The sequence below is a fragment of the Alligator mississippiensis genome, chromosome 1 (assembly GCF_030867095.1).
Source record: "Alligator mississippiensis isolate rAllMis1 chromosome 1, rAllMis1, whole genome shotgun sequence".
In the NCBI taxonomy this organism is placed as follows: domain Eukaryota; kingdom Metazoa; phylum Chordata; order Crocodylia; family Alligatoridae; genus Alligator; species Alligator mississippiensis.
The window spans coordinates 339,659,831-339,686,557 of record NC_081824.1 but is presented as its reverse complement, the minus strand read 5'-3'; the positions used below and the strand labels follow the sequence as shown (position 1 = coordinate 339,686,557).

Sequence of the window (26,727 nt, the reverse complement as noted above, 5' to 3'; positions counted from 1 at the left end):
TTTGCTCTTCAGGTTGTTAGTTCTTGTTCCACACAGATGAGACAGTCCCTTGGGTAATTTAAGCTAACGAAAGATTTTGGAGAGGAAAACTGCAACTTTAAATCCCACAGAGAATGCTGTACTTACTATAGATCATTTGACCAGCTTGGGTAGCTAACTATAAGTAAAAATATATGATTTAGAACATTATTAACAAAAAAAACCCAAAAATACAATGAAAGTATGATCTCATTCTTTCAGATACTACTTTAACGTAATAGGAGATTTACAGTAATAAGTTCCAAAAGAAGTTCCTTCATACAATATTCTTGTTGGGATGTGTTTATTTTTAAACAAAGATAATGATACATCTCCCATAGCATACAGAGGTTCTGCTTACACATCTATTAATACAGCACATACAGGTTGACTATGAGTTGTTTTATTAAACAGAGCTAAATATATTCACATAGGAAAAATGAAGACCTAAGAAGAAACTACTGAATATTTCCCATGATGAATGAATTTTTTTAACTATGACTATACTTATTTTGTGGCAATATAGTTTCAGAACACAACATATTCCCTTGTGATGTTGCCTCTTTATGTGCATATTAAATTTGACCATGACAAACTTATTGTAGGACTTTGCTGAAAATTGCTGAAAAATATAAAGTTATGAATGAAAAAATCTGAAGCTGCCTATCATTGTAACTAATATGAAGCTCTTAAAAGTATTTTTTCTTCTATGCTGTCTTCTTCAAGCTCTGATATATAGACTAATCAAGAGTGAAGCTTCTTTTGGGCTTGAAAGTATAAATTATTAAGAGTTCCACCCAACTACGACATGAGCAACAAGGAGATAACACATCCCAATGGTACAGGATACAATCATCATGGGGAAACCCAACCTGAAACAACAACAAAAATAAAAGAAAGATCAATGAGGTGCAATACTTTGTTCTCAGAGACATAATTTGGCACTTAAACTTTTTGAATTTAAGTTTAAAAGTCATTACACAAGTTCTTAGCCTCAAATAACTTTTCACCATTGTTAAAACTGAAAGAACATCAGGGCACTGCAATTTTATCACTGTGTTTTGAGGATTAGTGTTCAAGTTTAGACTACCCACTTCCAGTCAAGTGATTTAGAAGATACAGTACCTCAGCTGGTGTAAAGCAATATGGCTCCATTAAATTCAATTGACCTTCTCCAGTTTAGGTTAGCTGAAAATTAATATCTGTGTGTCTGCAACAGTGGAGTGGGGTGAGAGCGGTGCAACTGGCCACCCTTTGGCTGTACCATACATGTGAAGTAAGCGCTGAGCTGACCTCCTGGTCAGCACAAGTTCCTGACAGAGCTATGCATGCACAGTGAACTCTCTAGGTTCACCAAGAGAGCACTGGCAGAAGCCACAGCTTTCATATAGCTTTATAGCACAAAGGGTGCTCATGATCACTGCTTATCCCCCTTTTCGCCCTACCAATGAATTCAGTAGGGGAGGAGGTAGAGGGAAGGTAAACAGCAGCAGCACTCACCCCTTGGACTTGCCCTTGTATGTTCTGGTTATGTTCTAAGCCATATGTGGGTACAAAGAGAATAAACCATGTTTCATAAGTCAAGCAGAATTGGGATAGGTCCTTTTGTACCCATGTCCTCCTAACTGAAAGCATGCTGCACTTCAGAATGTTTTTCTAAATCTGATTTATGGTTGGCATCCCTTAACGTCTTACACTTCCATTCAGATGGTAAACCTCACCCTACTTCTATTTATCCTCAGCACTTCTCATCATGTGAAAAGAAATTAAATATTAGCTGAAAAGTACTTTAGTTCTATCAGATACATCAGCTTTTGTGGGTACATGAGGAAAACACCTTGGCCAGTAGAAGCATTACAAGATTTATTTTCAGATCAAAATACGCTCTCTTTCATTATAGGTAAATCCCAGAATGAGACTTTCAAAATAAACCTCATCTTTTAAAACTTCCATAGATAGAAAATCCCACATGGTAGAACCTGAAGCTTGGACAGAATACTATCGATTCTGCAGTGCCATACTTCATTGGATTTCCATGTCCTCCACATTTGCAAAAAAGGTACTTTTTTTTTTTTCAAACTGAGGAGAAATTTCTATATTGTATTATATTGTCCTCCACATTTGGAAAAAAGAAAAGGTACAGTATTTTTTAAAAGTGAGGAGAGAATCTATATTGTACTAGATGATTGGAAAGCATTGGCACTGTGTTTAATACTGAAAACAGAAGGGAAATTGGTATGAGAAACAAAGTGCTACAAATGACCCTTTTAGTCATATGTTCCTTTTTCATGTTTATCCATCCTTTTTACTATGCATCATCAAAGTACAATACTATCCTTTAAAGTGCCAATATTTATTCATTCCCTTCAGTGGCAACTGGAAAAGAATATACCTAACACCTGTGTATGCATCAATCAGGGCTTATGCATCACTTAAGCAACATTCATAAGGTTCAAGATACTTGTACCATTCATTCAGCCTTGTTAACAGAGTTAACAAAGGAATGTATAAGTGTGCAAGCTGATGAAAGGTAGGGATAACTAATAGGTTTTCAGGTGTTTTGAAACACTCCTTTTCTTCTTTCACATAATATAGGAAACATATATACAGAAAATGTTCATTATAAACTATGGTGAAAACTGCTCTTCCGCCTACTCTCTATCTGCAATCAGCTGTGTTTTTCCCAGTGATGTTTCACTGCATGGCAGATCAATCAGGGCAAAGGCACATGCGGCAAAATCAGAGGAGTTTTAGTATTAGCCAAACCGGAGGCTCAGGTCCAGATAAACAATCCAGTGTGCTAGGCACAATATAAATAAATGAAAATAGGCAATCCCTCTCTAAAAAAGCTTTTTGGACTAATTACACAAGTAATAACAGGAAGACAACACAAAGAAAAATGTTAGAAACATCTGTTAAAAAATAAGGTGCTTTTATCACCATCACTGTCCATCTACCCCAGGCCACCATTTCACTATTATTTGACCCACTGTACCATTGAACATTTCTTCTACACTGATCACCCAACAGAACAGACGCAATCCTTAGAGCACAAGACAACAGCCGCAAAACTTAATTTGCATAAACAAGGCACCCAACTGCTGCCTGTTGTGTGGCTGTGTGGTTTTTCACACTTTGTTGAAGTACATGCTATCATCATCTATCGGAGATCAAACACTAGACCATGGGATATGATCAAGTATGGTCATTCTAATGTACAGCTACAGTCCATTTGCTGCTCTGGAAAGGGATGCTTACAGAATATACTGTTTCTCTGAGATTTAATGGGCCAGCCTCACTAGTCAATGATTAGGTTACCAATAATAAAAAAAGTTCAAGTTTATATTGTTATTAAGGGGTAAAAGGGACAAAGAATTGTTAAACAGGGGGGAAAGGATGCTCAGACTTTTAAATATTCCTTGAGAAATCTGAATATAGGAGATCAGTCATCACATAAACAAAACAGGTGTAGCATCATAGTGAATGGTGGTAAAATCAGAATGGAATAGTTTGTGGTTCAATGACATAGTAGGCATCACTTCTTTTTTGTCTGAATTGGATTGTCTTTTTTTATTCAAATGAACACATGGAAACATAGTGCGGGAAGATATTGTATTTTTCCTCATCTTAACTGATTATGTCCTAACTTTTGAATGCTTAGTTACTCTAAAGCTGGCTTGGTCAACATACAGCCCGCGGGCTGCCATGTGGCCCACCAACCCGTTTTCTGAGGTCCGAAGTGCTGCAATGGGAAATGAAAGTAAACACTGTTTACTTTCATTTCCACCCCTTGTCCCTCCCCCAGCCCCTCAGCAGCTTCCTAATGGCTGTTGAAGGGTGGGGAAGGGAGAAGGTTCCCACACACAGCCCACAGCAAGCACACATGCGCTCCCTGGTGCCCGGACGACTTACTGGGCATCCTTGAAAGCAGGAGGTGGCAGTGGCATGGGGCTGGGGCTCAGTGGCGGAGCCGTGTGGGGCTGAGGCAGGGGTGGGGGGCGGCGTGGGCACACACGGCTGCTGGGGCAGTGAGGCGGGTGGTGGCGGAGTGAAGGGCATCTTTCCTGCACATCCCAGGGAGGCTGCAGCCAGAAGGACGAGGAGGAGCCCGGACTGGGGCTCCTGCACGTGGCAACATCTCTCCCCACCCCGCTCCACTCCGTGCCCAGCTGCAGCTGTGGCTGTGCCCAGCTAAGCCACGAGTCTCTCTCACAGCCTCTTGGATGCACTGAGGAGCCCCCGCTCCCTCCCCACTTGCCCACCCCTTGCAAGGCAGCAAGTGGCAGAGGCTGCAAAGCGCTATGCAGGTATCTCCCACCAAGACACATCCCTCCATCTCCAGCTGCTGTGAGGGGATCTCAGCCGGTCGGGGGCATTTGAAGGGCGGGGGGGCAGGAAGGAGCAAGTGTCTGGGCTGGGACAGAAGGCTGCTGCCAACTCTTGTCACCTGATTCCCAGGATGAGCAACCACTGCAGAATAAGGAAGCGGCAGCAGCAGCAGGCAGGAGTTTCCTTTCCCTGCCAGCTCTGCCATACTTGATTCCTTGCCTGCACTGCACTTCCCCCCCTCTCCCCTTCCCCAGCCACCTGCTAGGGAGCTCCCTGCCACCTGATTTATCTCCTGGCACATGATCCTGTGTCCTCTGGGCAGGCTCAGAGAGAGTTGAGGGGGAGATTCACGTCCCAAACCCCGCCTGCTCATTCTCAGGAAGAATAAAAAAAATAGCCACAGCAGCACTGGAAGTTCTTTGCATCATCAGCCTGGCTGCTGCTGCTGCTGCTGTCTGCTCACTACTGTTCCCAAGAAGCAGGGCAAGGGCATGTGGGAGGGAGGCAGCTACACTTCTCCCTCCTAACCAGCAGGTAAAAATCTTTATAAAAATACTGTCTAGTGTTTGGATTGTGTTTGCTTCTGTTTCTCTTTGTGGGGGACTGGGGGTTCAACTTGTTACTACTTGTTAAAGATGTGTTACTAACAAGTTATTAATGCAATAAAAGTAAATCTTCTTGTAGATTATTCTCAAAAATGCCCACATTTCGCTGCTTTGATTAGTTTCCACTCTGGCTGATACCTTTTCCACATTTGATCTCTCAACTTACATTATGCTTCTTTCATTCATTGAGAAGTGAGTAGAAGTGAAAGTGTTTATTTTAGTCAAGTGTTTGGTATTATTTCATTGTTGCTTTTATATTGTTTTTATTTTGGATTTTAAACCACATTTCCAGACCCATTTCATTGTCACTTCCTGCAACTTCATTGGTGTCAAAGGTCACGTGACATCACTTCCTGATGTGATACCGCTTCCTGTGAGGTCTTTGAATATGGCGTCCCGGCCCAGTGGGTGATAAAAAGTTCATGATCTGGCCCCACTTTCAAAAAGGTTGGACACCCCTGCTCTAAAGAGATGCATCATTATCCTTCCACAAAATTATGATTAAGCTGATAGTATGGCAAAGCAGCTTTCTGATGGTTATATAGCAGCCTTTGAAATTTTGGAGGGAAAGTTAATTAGTGGTTTCACACAGTGTCAACCCTTTTCCCTATCACTGAATCTGATCTTCCTAGTGACCAACCTGACGGTGGGTGGTTGGACCCAGAAAAGTATTACGCGAATAGGCCAGGGACAAAAGGGTTACGGGGCTTTGTTCCTCCTTCTCCTGTCTCTCCCTCCGTTGACAGAAAACACCAAGGAGCCAGTATAACAAATAAATGCTTTACTCACACTTTCGTATAGGTGGTTTCCTTTACAGCAGTTTCAAGAAAAAACTCGCTGTTAACTCGAGTGCTCTAATTCGGTCATGATGGGGGCGTCCGGGGGGAAGGGATTTCATGGACGCAGGACCTCCAGTGAGGGTGATCAGGCCTCTCCGATATGGCGTGGGTCCCAGCTTTTTGGCGCACACGCTTTTTCTTTTAAACGGGCTACATCCGCCCACCCCCTGCCAATCAGCCAGGGCCGGGACCGCCGATCTCGCGGCTATCAGGCCGCGCCCACTACTTCCCCCATGCCACGAGCACAACTTGCTCTCATGCTTGGCTTTTGGTCATTTATATTTTCTCTTTTCTTTATCACATCCCCCCTTGACCAAATGCGAAGCTCAAACATAGTGAGTAAGTGGGTATATACAAAATTGAAACATACAAAATACAACATCTAATACAAATACATAATAAGATACCAACTAAGGGTATTAATAACTGTGGTCATTCAGCAGTTCTATTGTGACAGGGGCACTCAACTCATTTGGTTATGACATGCCCCCTTGACCATATCACAATAGACTAGGGAATTAGGTTACAAGTCTAGGAACTCGTCATCTTTGCAAGTTTCAAGTGGTAAACGGGTACATACATAAGCAGATAAAATACAACAACCCAAACATATAACAATTGACTATTGGTAAACACAAGGCAACAATAGGAGTTAACAAGTGTATCAACCAGGATGACGTGTCTCATCCTATCCAACTAAAATGTTGGCTAACCATCCTTTCCCGATTCCGGCAATTTTATCGGTGTCTGCGGCAACCTGCTTCATGCGGTCGAGTTGCTCCTCCAATGAAATAGCAATGTTGGGTATGCTAATACAACAGCATTCCTTAGACAGGTTAAGAAACTGACAAACGCTTCCCTGGTGTAACAATATTGCGTTGAGGGCTAAGCGGTTTTGCATGGTCATATGTGATGGAGCTTGTAGTTGTTGGTTCAATAACCATAGGGATGTTTCGGCACTATTGGCTAGAATCTCAACTTGTTTAGCGATAGTGACTCTCGCCTTACCTATCCCTATTCCCCATGAAAAATAACCTTCAAGCGCCCACGCCAAATGTTGGCTGAATCGCTCGCCCCGTGTCAGCTTACTCCACACCGGAACGTGTCGCTTATGGCGACAGAGTACGGCCGGGCTATTCGGGTGAGCTGTATTAACACTTAAAGGAGGGCAGAGCATTACTGTGCTCAAAAAACATTGAATTAAAGCTACCTCATGAGGGAGATCGACTGTGTTTGCGGGCGCGCCATAACCATGGCACCATTGACTAAGTTGGGCCGCGATTAAGATGGGGTAAAAGTATGAGCGACAGTCTTGGGCATCCGATACGTTGATGGCCAGCGACTTGCTCCAAGAAACCAGAGATTGGGTCCGCCGAAGGACGGATGGAACCGGGCCAGACTCATCTCGTGCCCTCGTTTTGTTTGGGCCTCCTGGAAAAGCTAAGTACCATGTTGGCATGATGGCTGTGGGGTTCCAGGTTAACAAATTATCATCCCTGGACCACTTTATTCCTTTTGGGTTAATCCCCCACGGTATTTCTGAACACGCAATGTTATAGAAGAGCCGAACGGGGGCAGGTGGAAGCATAGCCTCCGATCTGCAGACAGAGCAGTTCATCAAGTTACGTGGCCAGGAATACCGGTAATAGACGGTGTGTTGGTGCTGGGAATATATAAAAGAATGTTGAGCTATTGTAATATTGTAGTTCGGATCGGTGCTCCGGGCTTTAAACCACTTACTAACATTAAGAGGGTATACATACGGGGTTAACACTGGGTCGTCAACAGAAAGAGGCAGGTGTAAACATGCGATGAGTCCTGACTTTCCACTATCTCCCGTGATGTTCGCCCAGAGTGATAAAAGGGACAAAACCGAGTTAGAGGTTGCGAAGTCAGGTCCATTCACTGAAGAACTCGTCGGGAACAGCAGGAATAGGGTGACTATCCCACTCGCGACATACAAGCAGGCAGCCATTGCTGCGTTGACTTGGATGTACTGCAGTTTGGTGCTCGGTGGATCTCCTGATCGTGCAGCTGTAGATTGCCGCTTCATCTCTGCCAGGCCTGCAAGGAAACAAAACAGACGAACAGACAAACAAACAAAGAAAAGGGGTGCCATGATCGCACAAAGTGGGTGCCAGGATACTGCTCAGGTTCGCAGATGGCTTCCTTGTGCACTCACGGATGTGGTTGATGAGGGTGTGGAACGATGACTCAGATTAATTCGTCTAGGGGTGAGCTTCGGCTCCCATGGTTAGGGCTTTTGAAGCGCTGGTTCATTCCAGGGGGGCTTGTCTTTATATGAGGCATTGTGTTGGTAACAGCGTTGACTTGGGTACGCCATAGGATGTGGTTCCATCCCACCGGAGACTTTTACCATGGAATCCATCAGGGCCTGTAACCGTGGCATCTGGCTTAGCAAGTTTTCAGCCGGCTGACCGGCCAGTGGCCCGAGGAGAAGCCCGAAAGTCATGGCCTCCTTCCCCTGTAAACCTCTACACATGCCTCAATACTGTCCAGGGTGGTTGGAACATCCCCGGGGCAACCGAGATGACGATGGGGCCATGGCACGTTGCTCTGCGCCTGTGTCAGTCCCAACAGGTGTACCCTCGGGTTCCAGGACGCGTAGGATACTCTGATGATAGCCAGCAGCAGCTGCTCTGAGGACGGGTTCGACGGTTGTCCTTTATGCCACGCATGAGATCTGTGGCACACTTGACCTGCAACAAGAGCTGGGAGCGGGATGGGCCAGTAGGCGTTGCCCGTTACCACGTTTAAGTTAGCCACTCCATGAGGCTTGATGAGTTAGGAAGCTAGCCTCTTCCAAGTCTAGCAGGTCTGACCCAAATTCTACTACTAGGCGCCCTAGCCACATAGCTAAGGTTTCACTTTTGATCCTCTGCACAACTCCTGTATTTCTTCCTGGGTGCGGGTGCAGTATGTGGTGGTGGCACGAGTTGCGCCCTGTGCATCAGTATCTTGCTTGACCAGTGCTATCGGGTGAACCGCGGTCGGGAAAGGGTTAAACATGTCAGGCGGGAGCACTGGATACATCTTTCCTCCCTCATGGGGGGGCGTTTTTTCTTTCTCCGTCACTCCGGAGGGTGGGCTGTCTTTTGGCGTGACTCCAGGGGGCGGGGCCATGGGCGGTGACACGGCCGGCCCGCCTCCCAGGGGGATTTTCACGCCCTTTTCACTTTGCTCAGTGCCATGTTCTGGCAGCGGCGCCATGCAGCTGGCGCCATTTTCAAGCGTTGGCTCGGAGCCCCCTGCCGCCTGCTCCAGTGACTCCACGCTCGACGTTTGCAATTGCATTTCTAGGTTGGGGTTTTCTCTCAATAACCCCACTACTGTTACCTCCGCGGCCGTATCGGGTGGTCGGTATATGACCGCGGGACTAGTGAGGAGACACCCCAACGCTGCTGGGGTGAGGCCGGCCACAACCCACTCTTTGAGTGGACCCCCGTTGTTTTCGGTCGGGCAGATAGAGACATGGCCCCCGATCCTCCCATCTTGCTGGGCCTGATGGTACGCCACGTGGACCCATAAAGTATCAGCGTTCATGGTCGGAGGTCTATAGTGGTTCCACCACGGGCAATGCCAGACTAATTGGTCAAGGTACTCCTCATCTTCCCTTTGCCCCTGAGATCCTGTTCGTGACGCCATGTGCAACCTGACAATGGGTGGTTGGACCCAGAAAAGTGCTGCACGAACAGGCCGGGGACGAAAGGGTTATGGGGCCTTGTTCCTCCTTCTCCTGTCTCTCCCTCCGTCAACAGAAAACACCAAGGAGGCGGTATAACAAATAAATGCTTTACTCACACTTTCGTATAGGTGGTTTCCTTTACAGCAGTTTCAAGAATAAACTCGCTGTTAACTCGAGTGCTCTAATTCGGTCGTGATGGGGGCTTCTGGGGGGAAGGGATTTCGTGGACGCAGGACCTCCGGTGAGGGTGATCAGGCCTCTCCGATATGGCGTGGGTCCCAGCTTTTTGGCGCGCGCGCTTTTTCTTTTAAACGGGCTGCATCCGCCCGCCCCCTGCCAATCAGCGTGGGCCGGGACCACCGATCTCACGGCTATTAGGCCACGCCCACTACTTCCCCCACACCACAAGCACAACTTGCTTTCATGCTTGGTGTTTGGTCATTTATATTTTCTCTTTTCTTTATCACACCTAGAATTTACCTTAATTTTATCAGTGCCCACATCTGACAGAGGAGGAAGCCTACATATTTGTTCTAGGTATAAAATAGAGCTATAAAAATCCTCTTATGGACTTAAATCTATCTACTGGATTTTCCTTATGGCTAGTTCCCACATAATATATTGGTAAAAGCAAGACTGGGAAGGATCTCATAAGAAAAGCAACTACAGAGTCTGTAAAGCATTTGGAGATCTCAGAAGTTGACAATATTTCTCCAGGGCCAAATCACTAGCAGTAGTGCTTTAAATTGTAAGAGAAAAGAACATGGTAGTAATTAGGTAAGCCAAATTCTGTCCTCATTTCCACTCACATAACTCAAGTAATAGCTGTGCAGTGTGCACACTACTAAAAATTAACAGCATCATGAGGACTATTACCGGATGCCTTATCCAACCCCAGTTGACTGCTTACTGGTCCTCTCAGGCATTCCCCCCCTGACATTTGGAGACAAGCTGCTACCCTGCCCTAGGCCTCAAAGCCCAAGATCCAGACCATTCTTTGCACTTCAGCCTAGTAGCCACAAGCCAGAAGATCAACTACTGCCTGAAGTCTTGGAACCATGCAGGCCAATAAGCTCATTGAATCTGCAAATGGCATGTCACTTATAGCATGGATCTCCCATCAGGGGAGCAGGAAATATGCTGCATAAGAACTGCAACTAAAGAATTTCATCCCCAACACCAGCTTCCACCTTGGGATAGCTGTTGCCCCACAGGGCCTGGATCGCTCTTAACCATCTCAGAAGGGCCATTGGACAGTTTAAGGCAAGCATGCACTCTTGGGGCATCTCCAAGAACACTGGCTGCAACTATGGTGCTCAAGCTCAGACAGCTGACTGCATCATCTATGAATGACCTTAAAACCGTCCTTTGGGCACCCAAGGTCTTACTGACATTGACCATTCTACCTGTTGCTGGCTTCCAACATATGATTGTGGTGACACTCACTTCATCATCATCACATTTGCAAATTAGTCCGAAAATCATTTAAGGAATATAATTTTTAGAGTACTCTAGAGAATTTCTTGCTGAATCTTCTTACCTATTTACTGTCTTCTCCAGTACCAGCAACTGCGCACATAATAAGAAAATAGGTTGCATGCCCAGCAAGTGACGTGTTATCTAAGGTGATATGTAGCACAGCGGGGATATAGGATATAAATAAAAGTTCTAATTATTCCAGGCTAAAATTTGAACACAGGCAACACCTTGCTTTGGAAGTTCAGTAATGAGAAGCCTACTTTCAAAAATATCTCTCTTGCAACTACAAAAGCTGCATCAAAAATCGGATTCAGATGCTGATAATGAAATGGCCAATTCAAGACTATTTTCATATGAAAGAAGTCACATCTATTAATTAAGTTTCCTTAATTTGTTTTACTAAGTAACAGTGGAACATTTCTTTTCAAAATAAATATATAATTATAGCAATATTCATGGCTGTTAATCAAAATGATATTGTCATAGTGCTCTTTGTTTATACATTAGCATTTTTTGAGTGAAGGAATAGTAAACTGCTATTTTGGATGAAGAACATTAGTTAAATACTTTTCTAAACAAGAGAGTACTGGATTTCTATTTATTTAAATAAGGAGGAAACACCTTCATATATCCAAGGAGCAAACTCCATTTCTTTCTCCCTATTAGGATTGTATGAATTCTTAAGAGGAATTTTTGGCAAAATGTTTACTTTTTATGTATTTAAAGTTCATGTTAACATTTCAGTTTTATCAAATTTATTCTTTATCCAAAATTGATTGGGAAAGATTGTTCAGCTCATTTTCAAAGAGCTCATAGTGAAGTTACTGAAGGCACATTATTATGTGATGAAACCTGGTGCATCATTAGTGAAGTAAATGTGAGTTATAGTTTTCAGAGAGCACATCTACACATGAAATTAATGCACCTGAATAAACTCTGGTACAGTTTGCCCCGGGGTTTATTGCTCCTGGGAGCAGTATTTAGACATGTGCCTGGGACCGCAGTACATTGAGCCAAGGCGGCACAGCCCCACCCAGAGGGTCAGCCTTCTAGCCCAAAGCTGCTCTGCCCTGGCTCAACATGCTGCGGAGGGGCTGGCTGCAGCACAAAGATGCTATGGAGTGGAGTTAGCTGGCAGGTAGCCCCTGCACTGTAACACTCCTATGCCCCAGCCAGCCCTGGTCAACATCTACATGTGTGTTGTGGCATACTAAATAACTCCACCATAGAATAGTACTTGTGTCGAGCAGTACTATCCAACAGAGGAGTTAATCAGTTTAGTCCAACCTAATAATGCCACACGTGTAGATGGTGATACTTTACTGCAGGGCTAATTAGCCAGTTCTGCAGTAAAGCGCATGTGTAGATGCCCCCAGCATGTCATACCTCCCGTTCTTTAGTCTACATCACATTCTCTGACCAGACTACATCCCTCTTTCTCTGTATCTCCTTCTCACTGGGTGAATCTACACAAGATGTTTACTACAGAGCTGCTTAATTAGTTCCACAGTTAAGTCCCCACATCTATACATGTGGACCTCTTAGGCTGCAGTAAACTAATTAACTCCACCATAGGATAATACTTGCAAGTACATGTGCTATCCTATGGCGAAGTTATTTGCTGTGCAGCAGTACATATATAGATGCTCACTGGGGCATGAAGGTGTCAGTTTGCCACATACTGAAGCACCCTCATGCCCCAGCCAGCCCCTCCACAGCATGTTGAGCTGGTGGTGGAGCAGCCCCAGGCTGGCTGACAGACCCCCGCAGACTCTCTGCTAGTGGGGACTGCTCTGACCTGGCTCAACATGCTGTGGTCCTGAGCACACGTTCAAATAGTGCACCCAGGAGGAATAAATTCTGGTATGATATGCGTTGGAATTTACTGCTTTGAATTATTTGCACATGTAGACACACACACTATGGCCAAATCATAATATGATTCCCATTATGTATTATAGGTCAGCAAGAGAAATAAACTTTGAACCAAATCAAAATGAAACTTTCTGATTAGTTTAACAAGATAAAACATTTCAGTTGAGGAATTTCAAAATATTTCCTATTGGTTTAACACATGAGAAGGAAATGTTTCAATTTCCTGACTTTTTAAAAAAGTGCTTTATTCCATGAAAAGTTCTGATATTTCCCTTACGTCCTGATTAAAGATAAAAATAAACATTGAAGCATCATTAAGTCCATAAATACCACTTATATTAGCTCTCTGAATTATGTTTCATGTTATTTCAGTCTGAAGCTTTTGGAAGGAAAAAGTGATCAAAATAGATTTATTTGTAAATGCATGGTGTTCCTTCTTTTCAGCGCCCCTATGAATTCCTCTCATGGATTCTCTTTTCTTATTCTCTTTTCACTATAATTTCCCCTTCCTCTTCTGTCTTTCACTCTATGCTTCTTTTTCGGTTTCAAACGTTCCATCATTCAAATTTTTAAAGGTACTGATAAAGATAGTGAAAGGACAAAATGATATTGGTCCCGCTATCAATTTAAAGAAAAGGTCTAAAAAGAATGCTTCAGTTTATTCCATTGATTATGACCCCTTTAAATTTGGACACCTGTTGCATCTAATATAGCATGTGGCTAAAATTGCCAGTGCTCATTAACACAACACTAAAATTAGTGTGAATTGCACATAGCCTGAAATTACATAAAAAGTACAGTGTGGGTACGTACTAGTTACCACACATAGTAGTTACTGTGTAATTGAAACCACTGGACAAAACCTATAATCCCATTTTCTTCTTATTGATAAAATTACAATAATTTCTCCTGGTTTTTTCTTGTTTATCTTGAGTCTATGCCAGGATTCCCATGTAGTTATGGCCAGTAAAGACACTCAGATCAAGAAAATCAAGCCCGAAGTGACAAAAATTAATGGTAATAGATTTTGTCTCCTCTATTCTGGAATGCCTTCCTGAACTTAATGCACTGTACTCTTTGAACTTCTCCATATCAACACAGACTGGAATATTTTGCTGCTTTTCCAAAATTTTGCATATCTAAAGGAAAAAAAAACAAACAATTGTTCTCCAATTTAATTTAAAGGCATTGGTTAATTTACCAGTTCCAACTTGCACGTTCAAGTGAATACTCACAGAAATATTTTTGCAGCAGTTGCTTAAGTCTCTATGGTATATTTCAAACAAAATATAGGCATGTTAGAACAACAAATGACTTTACAATAACTATGCAAAAGCTAGTTAAGCATGGGGTGCCAGGAATCTGATGGTGGACACCTGTACAAAATACTGTGAAGAAATACAAAACACTATAAATCCCAGTTGAAATACGGAGAAAAGTACTGCAATTGTGACTTCAAAAGACGTCAACAAATTGATGGTGGATTGGCACCAGCAGCTGGTAACCAATGACCTTCCTGTTGGAATTAGATGTCTGACTCCTACTGGAAATTATTGAATCCAGCTGACACCTGGAAGGAAGTTAAAAATTAAAGCACAGAAACTGTAATTCAGAAACAGATATAGAATGAATGACAGCAATTTGATGGGAGGAAAGAACCTACAATTTATGAATTATGTCTTTTTTCACTCTTTTCATATCATCTGCATCTGTCTATTTGAAGTTATTATATCTTTATAAAATAAAGCAGTAAAGTATACGAGGGGTTCAAAATCAGAAGCTGAGGCTCTCCATATCTAAATGAGAATAATTAAAATGCAAAGGGATATTATTCAGTTTGCAATGTAAACTGTGACCAAACCAAGCACCCCCCCCCCCGCACCCCCCAACTCCATACTAGAGAATGGGTGACTTTTGAGAGGCACATAGAAGCTTATGGGTGTTGTGGAGTATAACTTAAACTAGATGTGGACCTTTTGTATGTCAAGTTGTGCAGCTCAAGATTTATGTGTCACACTCATTCATCTGATCATCCTGTGTAAACTAGTTCTTATTCATTTCACACTGTAGAAAGACATGTAACAAAAGACAAACTTGATATGAGCTGCCTATGTGAAGCTAAGCCACACTGAACAAAGCACTTAAACATCATTTAAAGTTTAAGCCTGTGACTAATCCCATACATTGTTCAGCAAGGCACATAAGCATCCAGAGATCACCAAGCGCTCTACTGAATCAGGGCTCTAACAATCAAGTACCATTAAATTTCATTTGTACAGTGTAGGAAGCACCCAAGAGCAGGAAAAACCATACTCTGATCAGATAAGGCAACATAACTTTGGGCTTGTTGACACTGTGGCAGCAGTAATAACACTGCTGGGAAGTTCCCAAGTACTCCCAGGCCACCCTTCCCTACACACATCTTCCAAAGCTGTAATATATGCCATTGCCATCCTTTATGGCCGCTCTTGAGAGGACCCACTCTGTGGTCTCTGGTATGACTGAGTATAGCCACTGGGACAGCCCTAAGACTGGGTGGGGCAAACTCGGGTTATCCTCACCAAAGCACACACTGCCACTACAATAAAGGCATACTGCTTTGTGCTTCCTAATTTGTTACACTTGCTCCAACCTGACACTTCTCCCTACTTTGTATGTTCTCCCCTGAAATACAGGAAAAAACTCCAAAGGGCAGCAGATTTCAAGGGCAAGTCAGACGTAAAAAGTGTTCTGCCAACAGTTTCCTTGCAGTTGCACCTTAGAAAAGAAGGAACAGTTGAAACAGTGATGTTTAGCATTCCTGTAAAACAAAACGTATAGCTATCCCGAACAAAAGAGTTGGTACAGATTACAGTCACTTCACAGAACAGTCCATTGATGCCTCAATTTACCTTTTATTTGTTGACACTGTGACAATTTCATCCACAAACTCCTCATCCAAGTTTTCAAATCCCTCAGCTTTGCCACCTTCTGAAAGCCTAAGAGCACATGTAGACATTCCCAGGACCTGATATACAATCATGTGATTTTGCACACATTCACCAGTGCCAGAAGCCACACCAGGAATGCTAAGTAAGTTGGGGTATGGGGACGGGTGGCTAGGATCAGGTGGAGTGGGCAGGTCTCGCGGGGGGAGCAGGGGGAGGGTTATCTGTTCTTTAGTAGGGGAAAAGGAGTCAGGGGGCTAAAAATAGCCAAGTCAAGGTTGGGGAGTAAGAAAGGCACAACCCCAAGGCTGGGGTGAGCATCTGGGCTTTCCCAGCCCCAGAATTTACACTCCAAACATGTACACATGTTCAGTTTGATCAGCATGGGTTAGCCCCACAGGCAGATCTGCAATTTTGAAAATTCTAGGGGGGTGCAGATGTTGAACTGCATCATCACATATGAAACAATGTATCTTTTTCCTCCAATTAAAAATAAATTAGAAGCTTTATTAAGATGCTAGGGGCCTAAGGGTGTATTATTCCATTTAAGAGTGAAGCAAAAACTAATATAACTTCATTCAAATGAGTTAAAAACAATTTCAGGGCTGTGAAGTAGGAGTTTCATTACCAGGAGCTACTAATAGGCAGAAGAATTGCAGAACAAAGGCTAGCTTGATTGGTGGAACATCAAGTCTGTTAAAAAGAAGAGAGGGTCATTAACACCCCTGGAATGAAGAGTTTAGGAGGGATCAGGTAGATAATACTGGCCACATGAGACTGACTGCACAGACATGAGACGTGTCTACATGAGACTGACTGCACAGTCATTACTGCAGTCATTTAGTAGTTGTTTATACCCTGTTACAGTAACACCAATGAACAGCTTTTTTGTGACACTAACTGCATAGTAGCACGAGACTACTGAGCAATAGCATCACATCAGTTTCTGCTATGCAACGCTACTGCTCAGTAGTCTCGGGCTACTGTGTAGCCAGTGACTCATGTGACACAGCCAATGAGTCATGAAATGCTTGGTCCCTCAGCATTGCCTACCTAGAAATGCTGCTGCCACGTGCCTGGCAGTTTTTCATAATAGCTGCCTGTTTTAATATAATGCAGAGGTTTAAAGGTCATTATGAATATTCTTCCAATAGCTAAAGCTCAAGGCTTTCTTTCCTTCTTTCTTTCTTTCTTTCCTTAAAAAACCCAAAGTTGGAGATTTTTAAGATAAAGACACTTAAACTGGAAAATAAATTGCTCTAATTATCTGCCTATAGGCATAATGGCACAGAAAGTTGAATATATAGTTCCCCACAGAAACCAGAGCTAATAACCATAGAGTTGTCTGTGTAAAGGTTGCTTTCTCTAAATATATTTTTGGCCCCAACGGCTCCTCCAGAAAGTCTAATATGTCAAACTACACTTGGTGCTCTGTTGACGTTCACAAGATTATATTCCACAGGGAAACTAAAGAAAGATCAGTCTGCTTTATAGAAAGATGGAAGCAGTCTAAAAAAGGATGTTGGGCCATTTTCAGTAGGGGCGTAAAATTTGGAGTGTGTGGCAGGGCACTGTTTGTGCCTGCCACTTTAAGGACCAGAAGGCAGCAGCCGGCAGATGCCTGATTAGGGCAGCCATTTTAGATTCAGGGCTGCCCATATAAACAGGGCAGTTCTGATGCTGGGGGGAGGCAACAACATTGCCTGGCTGCAGAGCTGCTGGTGTCATCTGGAGGTAAGGGAGGAGCTGTAGGGGATGGTCAGGAGGCTCCTGGCCCTGGGTATGACCTAAAACTGTACCTGCCGGGAGTGGGTGGCCTGGTGGGGCTCTCAGTGGCACGGGAGCCCCCAGAAAGTGCCAGGCCAGTTACCACCCCGGTGAAAGGCGGGTCGGGGCACCGTAACCCTTAGCCCCCAGGACCGGGTGGGTGACCCCTTTGTTTGGAGGGCCCAGAGGGTGGATCCTCAGAGAGTGAGAAGAGGGCAATAGACTCAGGCCTGTCTGAGCTTCCCCTGACTGGCCCATGCTGGGACCAGGACCAGAGGGGTCCAAGGGCTAGGGGCCCACCGCGAGGAACGCCCAAGAACTGAGGGCCTGGGGTCTGACTGGCCTGGAGGTGGGCCAGGGCTAGAGAGCTGAAGGTCCCAGTGGGGGAATCACACCCAAAGGGGGATCAGTTCAGGGAGCTATGTTGCCCGGTATGACTGTGGAAGAGTACACACAAAGGGAGGAATCCAGGTGGGGTTCAATAGTAGGATTCTGGGGCCCAGTGTGGGGGCCAGTGACGATGAGAACATCCAGATGCCATCTGCGAGGCTTGGGCTGTGGTGTAGAGGAGGAATGGAGCCGCAGATAGCACCCCCTGGCATTGGGGCATGAAATAGGTAGCCTCCCGCTTAATTAACATCTATAAATTAATTATAACAACAAGGCATGGCAGGAGAGAATGTGGGTAGCTGGCCCAGGAACAGGTGAGCAGGCTACAGCGAGATCGGCCCTGGGCAGGCCCCCTGTTACAGTGAGCAATTACAAAAATTAAAATCAGGGAATTTAGGGTGCTTTTGCAATGCAATATTCTGCCTATAAAGATCAATAGAGACACTTGAGTTAACAGTCCCTGGTTTAAGGGAGAGAAAACTGTCCCAAACCCTAGAGCTCATGTTTCCTCTTTTGTCTGGCAGATCACACACTTGTTGAACTGCAAGCCTTCAGTGCAAGGCTTTGCTACTCATTTAGGGTACAAGCAGATGTTGCACTTACATTGACCTCACTAGGGTTAGGTCAATCTAAGTGCTGAATTATACAGATATTCCGGGAGTTTAGATCAGGCTAAATATGGCTGGCCCAGTTTAACTTAGTTCACCTGAGAAGGTGCACTAAGTAGATTGGGATAACTGGGGAGGGGGAGGGAGTGCACTGGTACACTTGCACTCCCCCTTTGATTCCTGCTCCATCCAAAATCTTTTTTTAAACAAATGGTACAATGATCAACCCCTTACCTACCGGAGTTCAGGTTATATTTATCAAGAATATCTTTCCTTTTAATCATTTGAATATTTCCTTCTAATATGAATTCAACTTAATTCACCTAGAGGAAAACAATTAAAAAAATAAAGGAAATAATGGACAACTGTCTACCTACACCATTAGTACATCCATTGCTTATATTTTTGACCACACACATTGTATTTTCTGATGGCTTTAGCAATACAAAGATTCTTTGAGAATTTTTACTATGTGGCTTTGAAGCATAAGCAGCTTTCCCTGAGTTTTAATATTGCTAAAATATCCTTAGGGATATATTTAGGGTCCTTTAAACCCTAAATTCCTTTATATCTACTTTTTGTCCTGCATAGTCCACTTAAAACAATACATTTTCTATTTTCTATGTCAACATATACTCTTAAGAAAAATATAGCATTACAGAAAAAAAGTTAATATGCAAAAATCAGCTGCCAAAATTAAGCAGTTTTTGCAATGAAAGTAGAAACCCCATTCTTTCTACGAATCTGTGCATGCCTCAGTATTATGGTTATCTTTAAAGCAGGTGCTCTTATAGCCCATAATGTTGACAGAAAAAAGTAAGTCAAGGATTATATTTCTTGGCTTTTAAAGCCAGATACTTAATGTTATTCTAATAGTTTGTAAGGGACTTTTGTTTTTTATACTTGTGTTCTAAATAGCAACGGGCAGAAGAATTTCTACCACAGAAGAGCTATTATATTGTCTCTTGAAAACAGCATACTATAACACCTCTTAACATAGAGTTAATCAAAAATATATTTTACCAGAACCAAACTAAAAGTTCCAATTTAACTTTGCACAGGTTTTGGCAAACTTTACTAGTAAAGTTAGTGTGCATGGATTCAATTCACATGAGTTTCAGGTCCATTAATTAAAAGCTAAAAATCCAAATCAAAATACTGGGGAGAACCTACACAACCTTGAGAACTACAGACTTCCAACTGCTAGGATTCCCAGGTCTCAGACTCTTTTACTTGGGTCTGTAATTTGAGAAACTGTGGAAGCATAGTACACCATCAGTTTATTAAGTCACGCAGGAACAATTGACTATTTCTCTTTTTGGCTATAGATAGGGTGATCATAAGTCCCGGACTGGCCAGGACAGTCCTGGATTTCATAGTCTGTCTCAGTATCCCAGCTGTTGGATACAATTGAAGCAGATGTCCTGGATTGGCAGGAACCAACCTGCATGTTCCTAGCTCCTGACTGACTCTACTGGGCAAGCAACTCTGCTCACAGTGCAGGGGAGTCAGGACCAGGGAGCAGCTGCTGACACTGCTCCAAGACCAGATGAGGATGGGGCTTCTGGCTTGAATCCCTGTCCTGAGGGGAGCAGGGGTCTCTCCCACCCACCCGGCTGCTGGGGACCCATGTTGGAGGGGGAAGCTCTGGGTTCTGCTCTGGGACTGCACCCTGGCTGGCTACTGGAAGGAGGGGGAGGCACCATGTTACTGATCAGCATGTCTGGTAGAGCCTGGGGGGCACTGCACATGGGCCACTCTGAGATGCTCCTAGGAGTTGTGGGGTCAGGGTGTGTGAGAGAGAGAGAGAGAGAGAGCCATGCTGTCCCACCCAGCCCTGTTCCTGGGAGCTTCAGGCTATGCATGTCTGTGTGTGTGCGCATGTGCTTGTGCTCCCTGTCATCCCCCATCCTGGATTTCCTTACCCCATCCCAGATTTCCCTAAAATTATTATGGCCACCATAGCTACAGAGGAGAAGGATTGTGACACATAAATATATAGTGATATGGTTTGGCTTGGAGATTTAAGAGGATTTCTGTAGTTTGGTTGCAAATTATAAAAATCACTCCACCTTCCTGCTAGTGTTAGTTCACATCATCTCGTATTAGCTTTCTATACCATGCTCACACACACTCAACACTGTTACATGTGGCCCAGAATAGGAAAGGTTATTTAAGCTAGCCAGCTCAATATTTGGGACAGGCAATATTACCACCCTTTCATCAGACTATACAACACACTTGGGTATGTTCTTCAGTATTTCTGTTGTTTCTGATTTCATTACTGAAGCTTCAGGCAACTGTAATAATTAGAAAAATATAAATATGTAAAATAGCCTCAGTTCCTTCAGAAAGCTGTGGTTAGTAGCCTGTCAATATCCATTTGATAGTTCTTCAAATCTAAGGGTAGGCTACAAAGGTCACCCTGGAGGATGTATTGTATAACACAAGAGGAATATTTTATCAGCAGCACAAAACTAGTTTATGTGACATTATAACTTTCTGAAAAACATGCATTTTTTATGAGACTTGTGATGAGAAGCAAAAGGTTTTAACACAACTTATAACAGTGAATTCCATTTTCATGGTTTTAATATATACATTACTACTAATTAGATCCATCAACACAGAACTCTTGTGGTTTATACTGTAAGCATAAATCTATAGAGATTACTGAAATCATATTCTGTTCTATTTAGGGTCATTGCTATCTGTTTGCAAATACTTAATGCATCACAAACTCACTTGTTCTTCAATCATTGCAGTCTATTAATTAATGGATCAGAGCTTTTAATAATGATAAGTAAGACTTCATCAAAATTTATATTAATACATCTAATTAAAACAGATGTGATTTTGCTCTGATATGAACTTTGCATCGCACTGGAAGTATGCCTGTGCTTATTTGTGGGCACATAGACACGAAATGTTTACTGCAGAGTTGCCTAAATAGCTCCATGATAAAGTCTCAGTGTCTACACGTGCAACCCTATTAAGCCACAGTAATTTAAACTAACAAATGCTGCCATAGGTCAGCACTTATAAACACAAGTACTATCCTGTGACAGCTCATGCGAACACATGTGTAGATGTTGATGGGGCTGGCTGGGGTAGGAGGGTACTGCTGCCTGCCTGCCACCCTCATGCCCCAGGCAGACCCTCTGCAGCATGTTCAGCCAAGTCACAGCAGCCCTGGGTTAGTAGGCTGATCTTCCCAGAGCCCCAGCCAGCCAGGGCTGCTCCAACCTGGCTCAGCGTGCTGCAGTCCCAGGCACACATTCAAACGCAGCACCCGGGAGCAATAAACTCTGGTATGAACTGTGCCAGAGTTTATTGCGTAGCACTAACTGGACATGTAGATGTGGCCGGTTTTTGGAAACTGAAAGCAACTATGAAAGTATTTTAACTTTATATTAATTCTCAATACAACTTAAACTAGTAAAGGATATTCAAAGCTAAAATGAATATACCAGCAATTCATAGTGATTCACCCTTGTTCCTACATTGACTTGAATTAAATTGTTTCTGTAATTTTAATGTAATTAATCAATATTTAATAAGTAGTTAAATCATTTATTCTGCTTTATTTTGCTCTTGGCAGGGATTTTGGGAAAGAAAGATATCAGAATTTTATTGTCAAAATAGTCCTTCACACAAAATCACCTATAAAACATTTTAAGCCTCATTTAACTTTTTCCTAATGTGTTCATTTTACGTGGCTAAAACTTAAGCTAATAGAAAAATATTGTCCTGTGATACAAAGCCAATCCATCAGTTCTTTGGTAGTAGAAACAGATTCAAAGCATCCAGTACTATTACAGAACTCATCGACCCTGCCAACCAGCCAGAAGCTATAAAAGGAACATGTTCCCACCTAAGAGACTGCCAACTAGGTCTAATGGGTTCTGAGTTCATGATAAGTAATACAGTACGCAAGGTTAAAGGAGAAGCTAGACTGTGGTAGACTTAAGCAATAAATGCTTTAAAACTTAATTTACCCTAAGACTGTACATGTGCCCCTGTGGGCATATGTTGATTTATTTTTTTATGGTGTAATCTGCTGTGTGATAAAGTTATCAGTAACAAAAGTGATTAAGGTCAGTTACTCTTTCAGTCACATGTCCCATTTTTAAGGGCCAGCATGCCACTATTAAAATAGTGATGCACAAAGGTGATTATCATTATATTATGAGGCAAATTGGGTGTTTCAATCATAGAACAGAATCCACTGGAAAAGCAGTAAGGGAGGACACTGGAGTCTTGGAAGTCCTGCAGTAAGTGGACAGAGTCTGCTACCAAATCTCCATGCCCCCTGCCCTGCCAAACCAGCTTTCTTCAGATTTAGGGATGCAGACAGGCCCGCATGATGGTTATATACAGAAAAATAAAGGAAATTGTCACCACTTCCAGAGCAGAAGGCTTGAGAAGGACATGCAACATCCTGAAGATCCTAGATGGTAGACGCCTCGTATCTTCCCACAAAAAGTGGGTGACGCAAGGCCTGCCTTCCACTGAAGGCACACTCATGTGAGTTTTATTAATTTGAACAAAATAATTTAGAGTTTCATGGAATCACTTTTAATTTGCAGTTTTGAATGCATTGAAAGCAATCAAATAATGACTTGGTGGTTAAGTAATCACTGTAACCCAACCCCACAGCTAAAGTTAATCAAAATTCATATAGCACTATTAGCATCTTCTGCACACCCTTCAATATCACCAATTCTCCATTGTTGTACATAATAATAATACTAATAGCTGTGATTGATAGTGATGTGCTGCAGAGACCTGCCAGAAGCCACATGGATGGAGTCAAGCAGTGGTAGAGGATTTATGATGTAGATAAGTCTGAGTGATATGTCAGGAAGATTACACTGGTAGAAGCACCATGGAAGTAGGCTGCATGCCTTTCCTCTTATTCTGATATTTTTCTTAAATTAAATCTTTTGTAGGAAAAACAAATATTGTTCAGCCTGTCAGCGTTCTCTTGCTGTACTCCACATTTATCAGAAACTGAAAATATCTGTCTACTTCAGCTCAGCAGTTAAAAAAAGTTTCCCTTTGGCTAAGGCACAAAAAGACAGTAGGGCCCATGAATTGCTGTCACAGTAGCAGTCTGTATTGTGAGTCTTAATTTCTCTCTTCCTACACTTGTGCGCTGCACACATGCACACACGCATGAGCCTTGCCTCTGGCTGCTGCCACCTCCGCTCATGCTCCTCCTCTTCTCTCTCTGCTGCCTGGAGCAGCCCAGCCAGGACTTGGGGGCAGCAGAAGCAGCAGCAGTAGCAGGGGAGCAGGGCTCCTCACCTACTCCCAGGCTCCCCACTGCCTGTGCCACCTCTGTGCAGCCAGGGAGGGCACCCCCCTGCTGCTGCTACCAGCCCCAAATCCCAGTTGTGCTGCTTGTGGCACATCCCTTTGGTATGGCTTACAGATTTCTGAGGGCTAGAAATTTGAAAGACAATAGTCCTGGTAGAAGCAGGTAGAAGAGTCTTGTCCCTCTACATGCCAACCAAGATGGTATGATATTTGTGTATTTGCACAGGGAAAGGACACAAATTACCCCTAAATGGTAAATAATAAATGTAGTTTATGAAACATTACAATATTATATTTTCACCCACTTCATCACAAAGTTTCTCAAGGAAAGGGCCAAAAGTAACATAATTTCTTTCTTGCCCACTTACAAATTGAAATTCACTGCTGCCTTCTACATACTATCTCACTTTCAGTATAGTGTCAGATTAATAAGTATAAATTAGATAATAAATTGTAAATTACAACTTCATTGTAGCAGTTCAAAAACACAAATACAAATTCATTTTAATCTTACATTCCTTTGGCAGGATCCCCGCAAACAAAAGCTTTATCACTAGCTTTGTGCAGAACTGACCATCATTTCACCAAAAGCACATTCTGACCTAAATTTTAGTGAGATTACTGATTCAGCCCCCAGCTTAAATGCAATGAAGAGATCTGATTTTAAGTAGTAGATGATCAACACTTCCTGAAAACCAGGCCTGTTTCAGATGTCTCAAGTTAGGCATCCAACTGAGATATCCCAAATCACTAATCAGTTCTTAAAAATGAATGTGTTTAGGTTTTCAAGTGTCCTTTGGAGAGAATTTAATGCTCATGGGTTCAGCTATTCACAACCATCCTAAATAGTAGTCAGAGGGGTTAAAATGGTAAAACTATTGGAATAGATATGTTAAGCTTCAGAACTTAATAAAAGCTGTACATTTTCTTGTGTATAGCTGCAACAACCAGGTTAAACATTTTCCAATGCTTCCAAAATAGGACTCAAGTCCCACAACAGAGTCACAGCATTATCTTTAAATTATCAGGTCTGAGACTGCTCACTGTTTCTAGGATATTTACAAGATTTTTCATATCAGTTTCATATTTGTCTGAATTTGGCTTCCTCAGCTAAGGTCAACATTCGTTTGAATTTTCTATCTTACAAGCAGAATATTCAGTGTGTTTAGTCCTCTAAATTTCTGATGCAGCATTACAAAATAAGGTTTTACATGAAAGCTTTACACCAACTTCCATTACACACTAAGGTTGCATCCAGACAAGTGCAGACGTGAGATATGTAGCATTGCAGACACATTTGTGGCACCACACACTGCACATGCAGGCATTCCCCACACTGCTACCTTGCAGTGGGGGGAGGGGGTTTCCCCAGGAGATCCCAGGGTAAAAAAAAAACATGTCTTAAAAAAGCGGGGCAGAACACGTGGCTGCAGCATGCTACCAAAACCCAGAGCCTGACCAGCAGGAGCCACACTCCAGCTGCCAGCCAAGTTCCCAGCAGCAGAAGCGACATGAATGCAGCTCCCTGAGGCCCACAGGACCCCAGATAAGGCTGCTGGGACCAGCACGGTTGCTGGCCCCAGCCTCCCTTACCCCACCTGGGGTAACCTGCTGCAAGCCAGAGTGCACGTGGGACAGGCATTCCCCAGGGACAAATAGCAAAAGCACAAAGTGGGCCACTGCTATTCGTCCCCAGGGAAACAAACGGCCGCACTGGTCTGGACACAGCCTAATTCCCTCCCCTTCCCCCTGGAAGTACTCCTTTTAGGAAGGGGGTTTGCCATCTTGGAACTGGAAAAAAGCAAATGATATACTAAAAATCAAATATTCACAAAAATATTTAATTTTATTTTTAAAAAAATATTTGTCCTGATTTGTATGCGTTTGCATTGTGTATATAGAGGTGACTGCATAAGGGCTCAAAATGAAGTCATACTCTTTTATATTGTTGGGGGGGGTGGTGTCTGGAGAAGTGTGGGGGAGTTTTGGGGGTATGGATGGGTGGGCATGGGGTGAGGGTATATGTAGATGTGGATGGGTGGGTATGAGGTTTCATGGGGGGCTGTACAGTATGTGGAGGGGGCAGGCAGCTGAGGGCATGGGGGTCTGTTTGGGGTGTGCATGGGGGGGTGCTTGTGTGTGATGGGCTGTGTGGGCATAGCAATGAGTGGGGTACTCCCAGAGGTGCATGGGTGTGGGTGTGGGGTAGGCTGTGGGTGGGCGAGCTGTTTGTGGGGTGTCTGATTGTGTGGGGGGAGGGTGCGGTCATGGTGGGGTATGCATGGTACCCCCACATGCACCCTCCTGAGCTGGTCAGCACCTGCCCCTGCCCTGCAACAGCCCATAGCCTGTCCGCCAAGGTGCCTCCCCACCACTGCCAACAGCACACAGCCCCAGCTCTGCCCCACGCCCATTCTGGACTCACCCCCACTGGAGCAGATCAGCTGGAACCTGTGGGCACAGCCCCAACCCCAGCCCACCCTGAGCCCACTCTGCGCTGCCCACCTGTGGCACTTCCTGCCACCCCCTGGGCATGCAGCAGGCAGCACCACTGGCCCCAGCCCCATGGTACCAGCAAAGACATGCATGTGCAGTGCTGACCCACCCTGCCCCACCCCACGTCCACTCTGGACTTGCCCGCCCAGGCTGAGCAGCAGCAGCAGCACAGGACAGAAGCTGTTGCTCAGTGTGGGGCAAAAGCAGCCCCTTCCCCTCACCACTGCTGGGCTCTTCCTGCTGCAGCCGCCCAGAGTCTGCACCCAGACTGCCCTGTAGCTGCTCTGCACTGCCACCACTGCCCTGCTGGGCAGCCCAGAGGCAGCAGTGATGGCAGCAGAGATGCAGGGCAACCCAGTGTGGGCT

General features: G+C 43.8%; 1 protein-coding gene across 3 annotated transcripts in view; it reads right to left on the bottom strand.

Annotated features, from left to right (window-relative positions):
• Positions 1 to 305: 305 nt before the first annotated feature.
• OCA2 (OCA2 melanosomal transmembrane protein) overlaps positions 306 to 26,727 on the bottom strand; it is a 422,456-nt gene continuing 396,034 nt past the window's right edge. For 2 of the 3 annotated variants that reach the window (XM_059720961.1, XM_019485119.2), the window contains one exon: positions 306 to 890. In XM_059720961.1, the coding sequence (XP_059576944.1) occupies positions 803 to 890 (88 nt within the window). In that variant the 3' untranslated portion in view covers positions 306 to 802. The remainder of the gene's footprint in view (positions 891 to 26,727) is intronic. The other variant, XM_059720962.1, reaches the window with a different exon arrangement.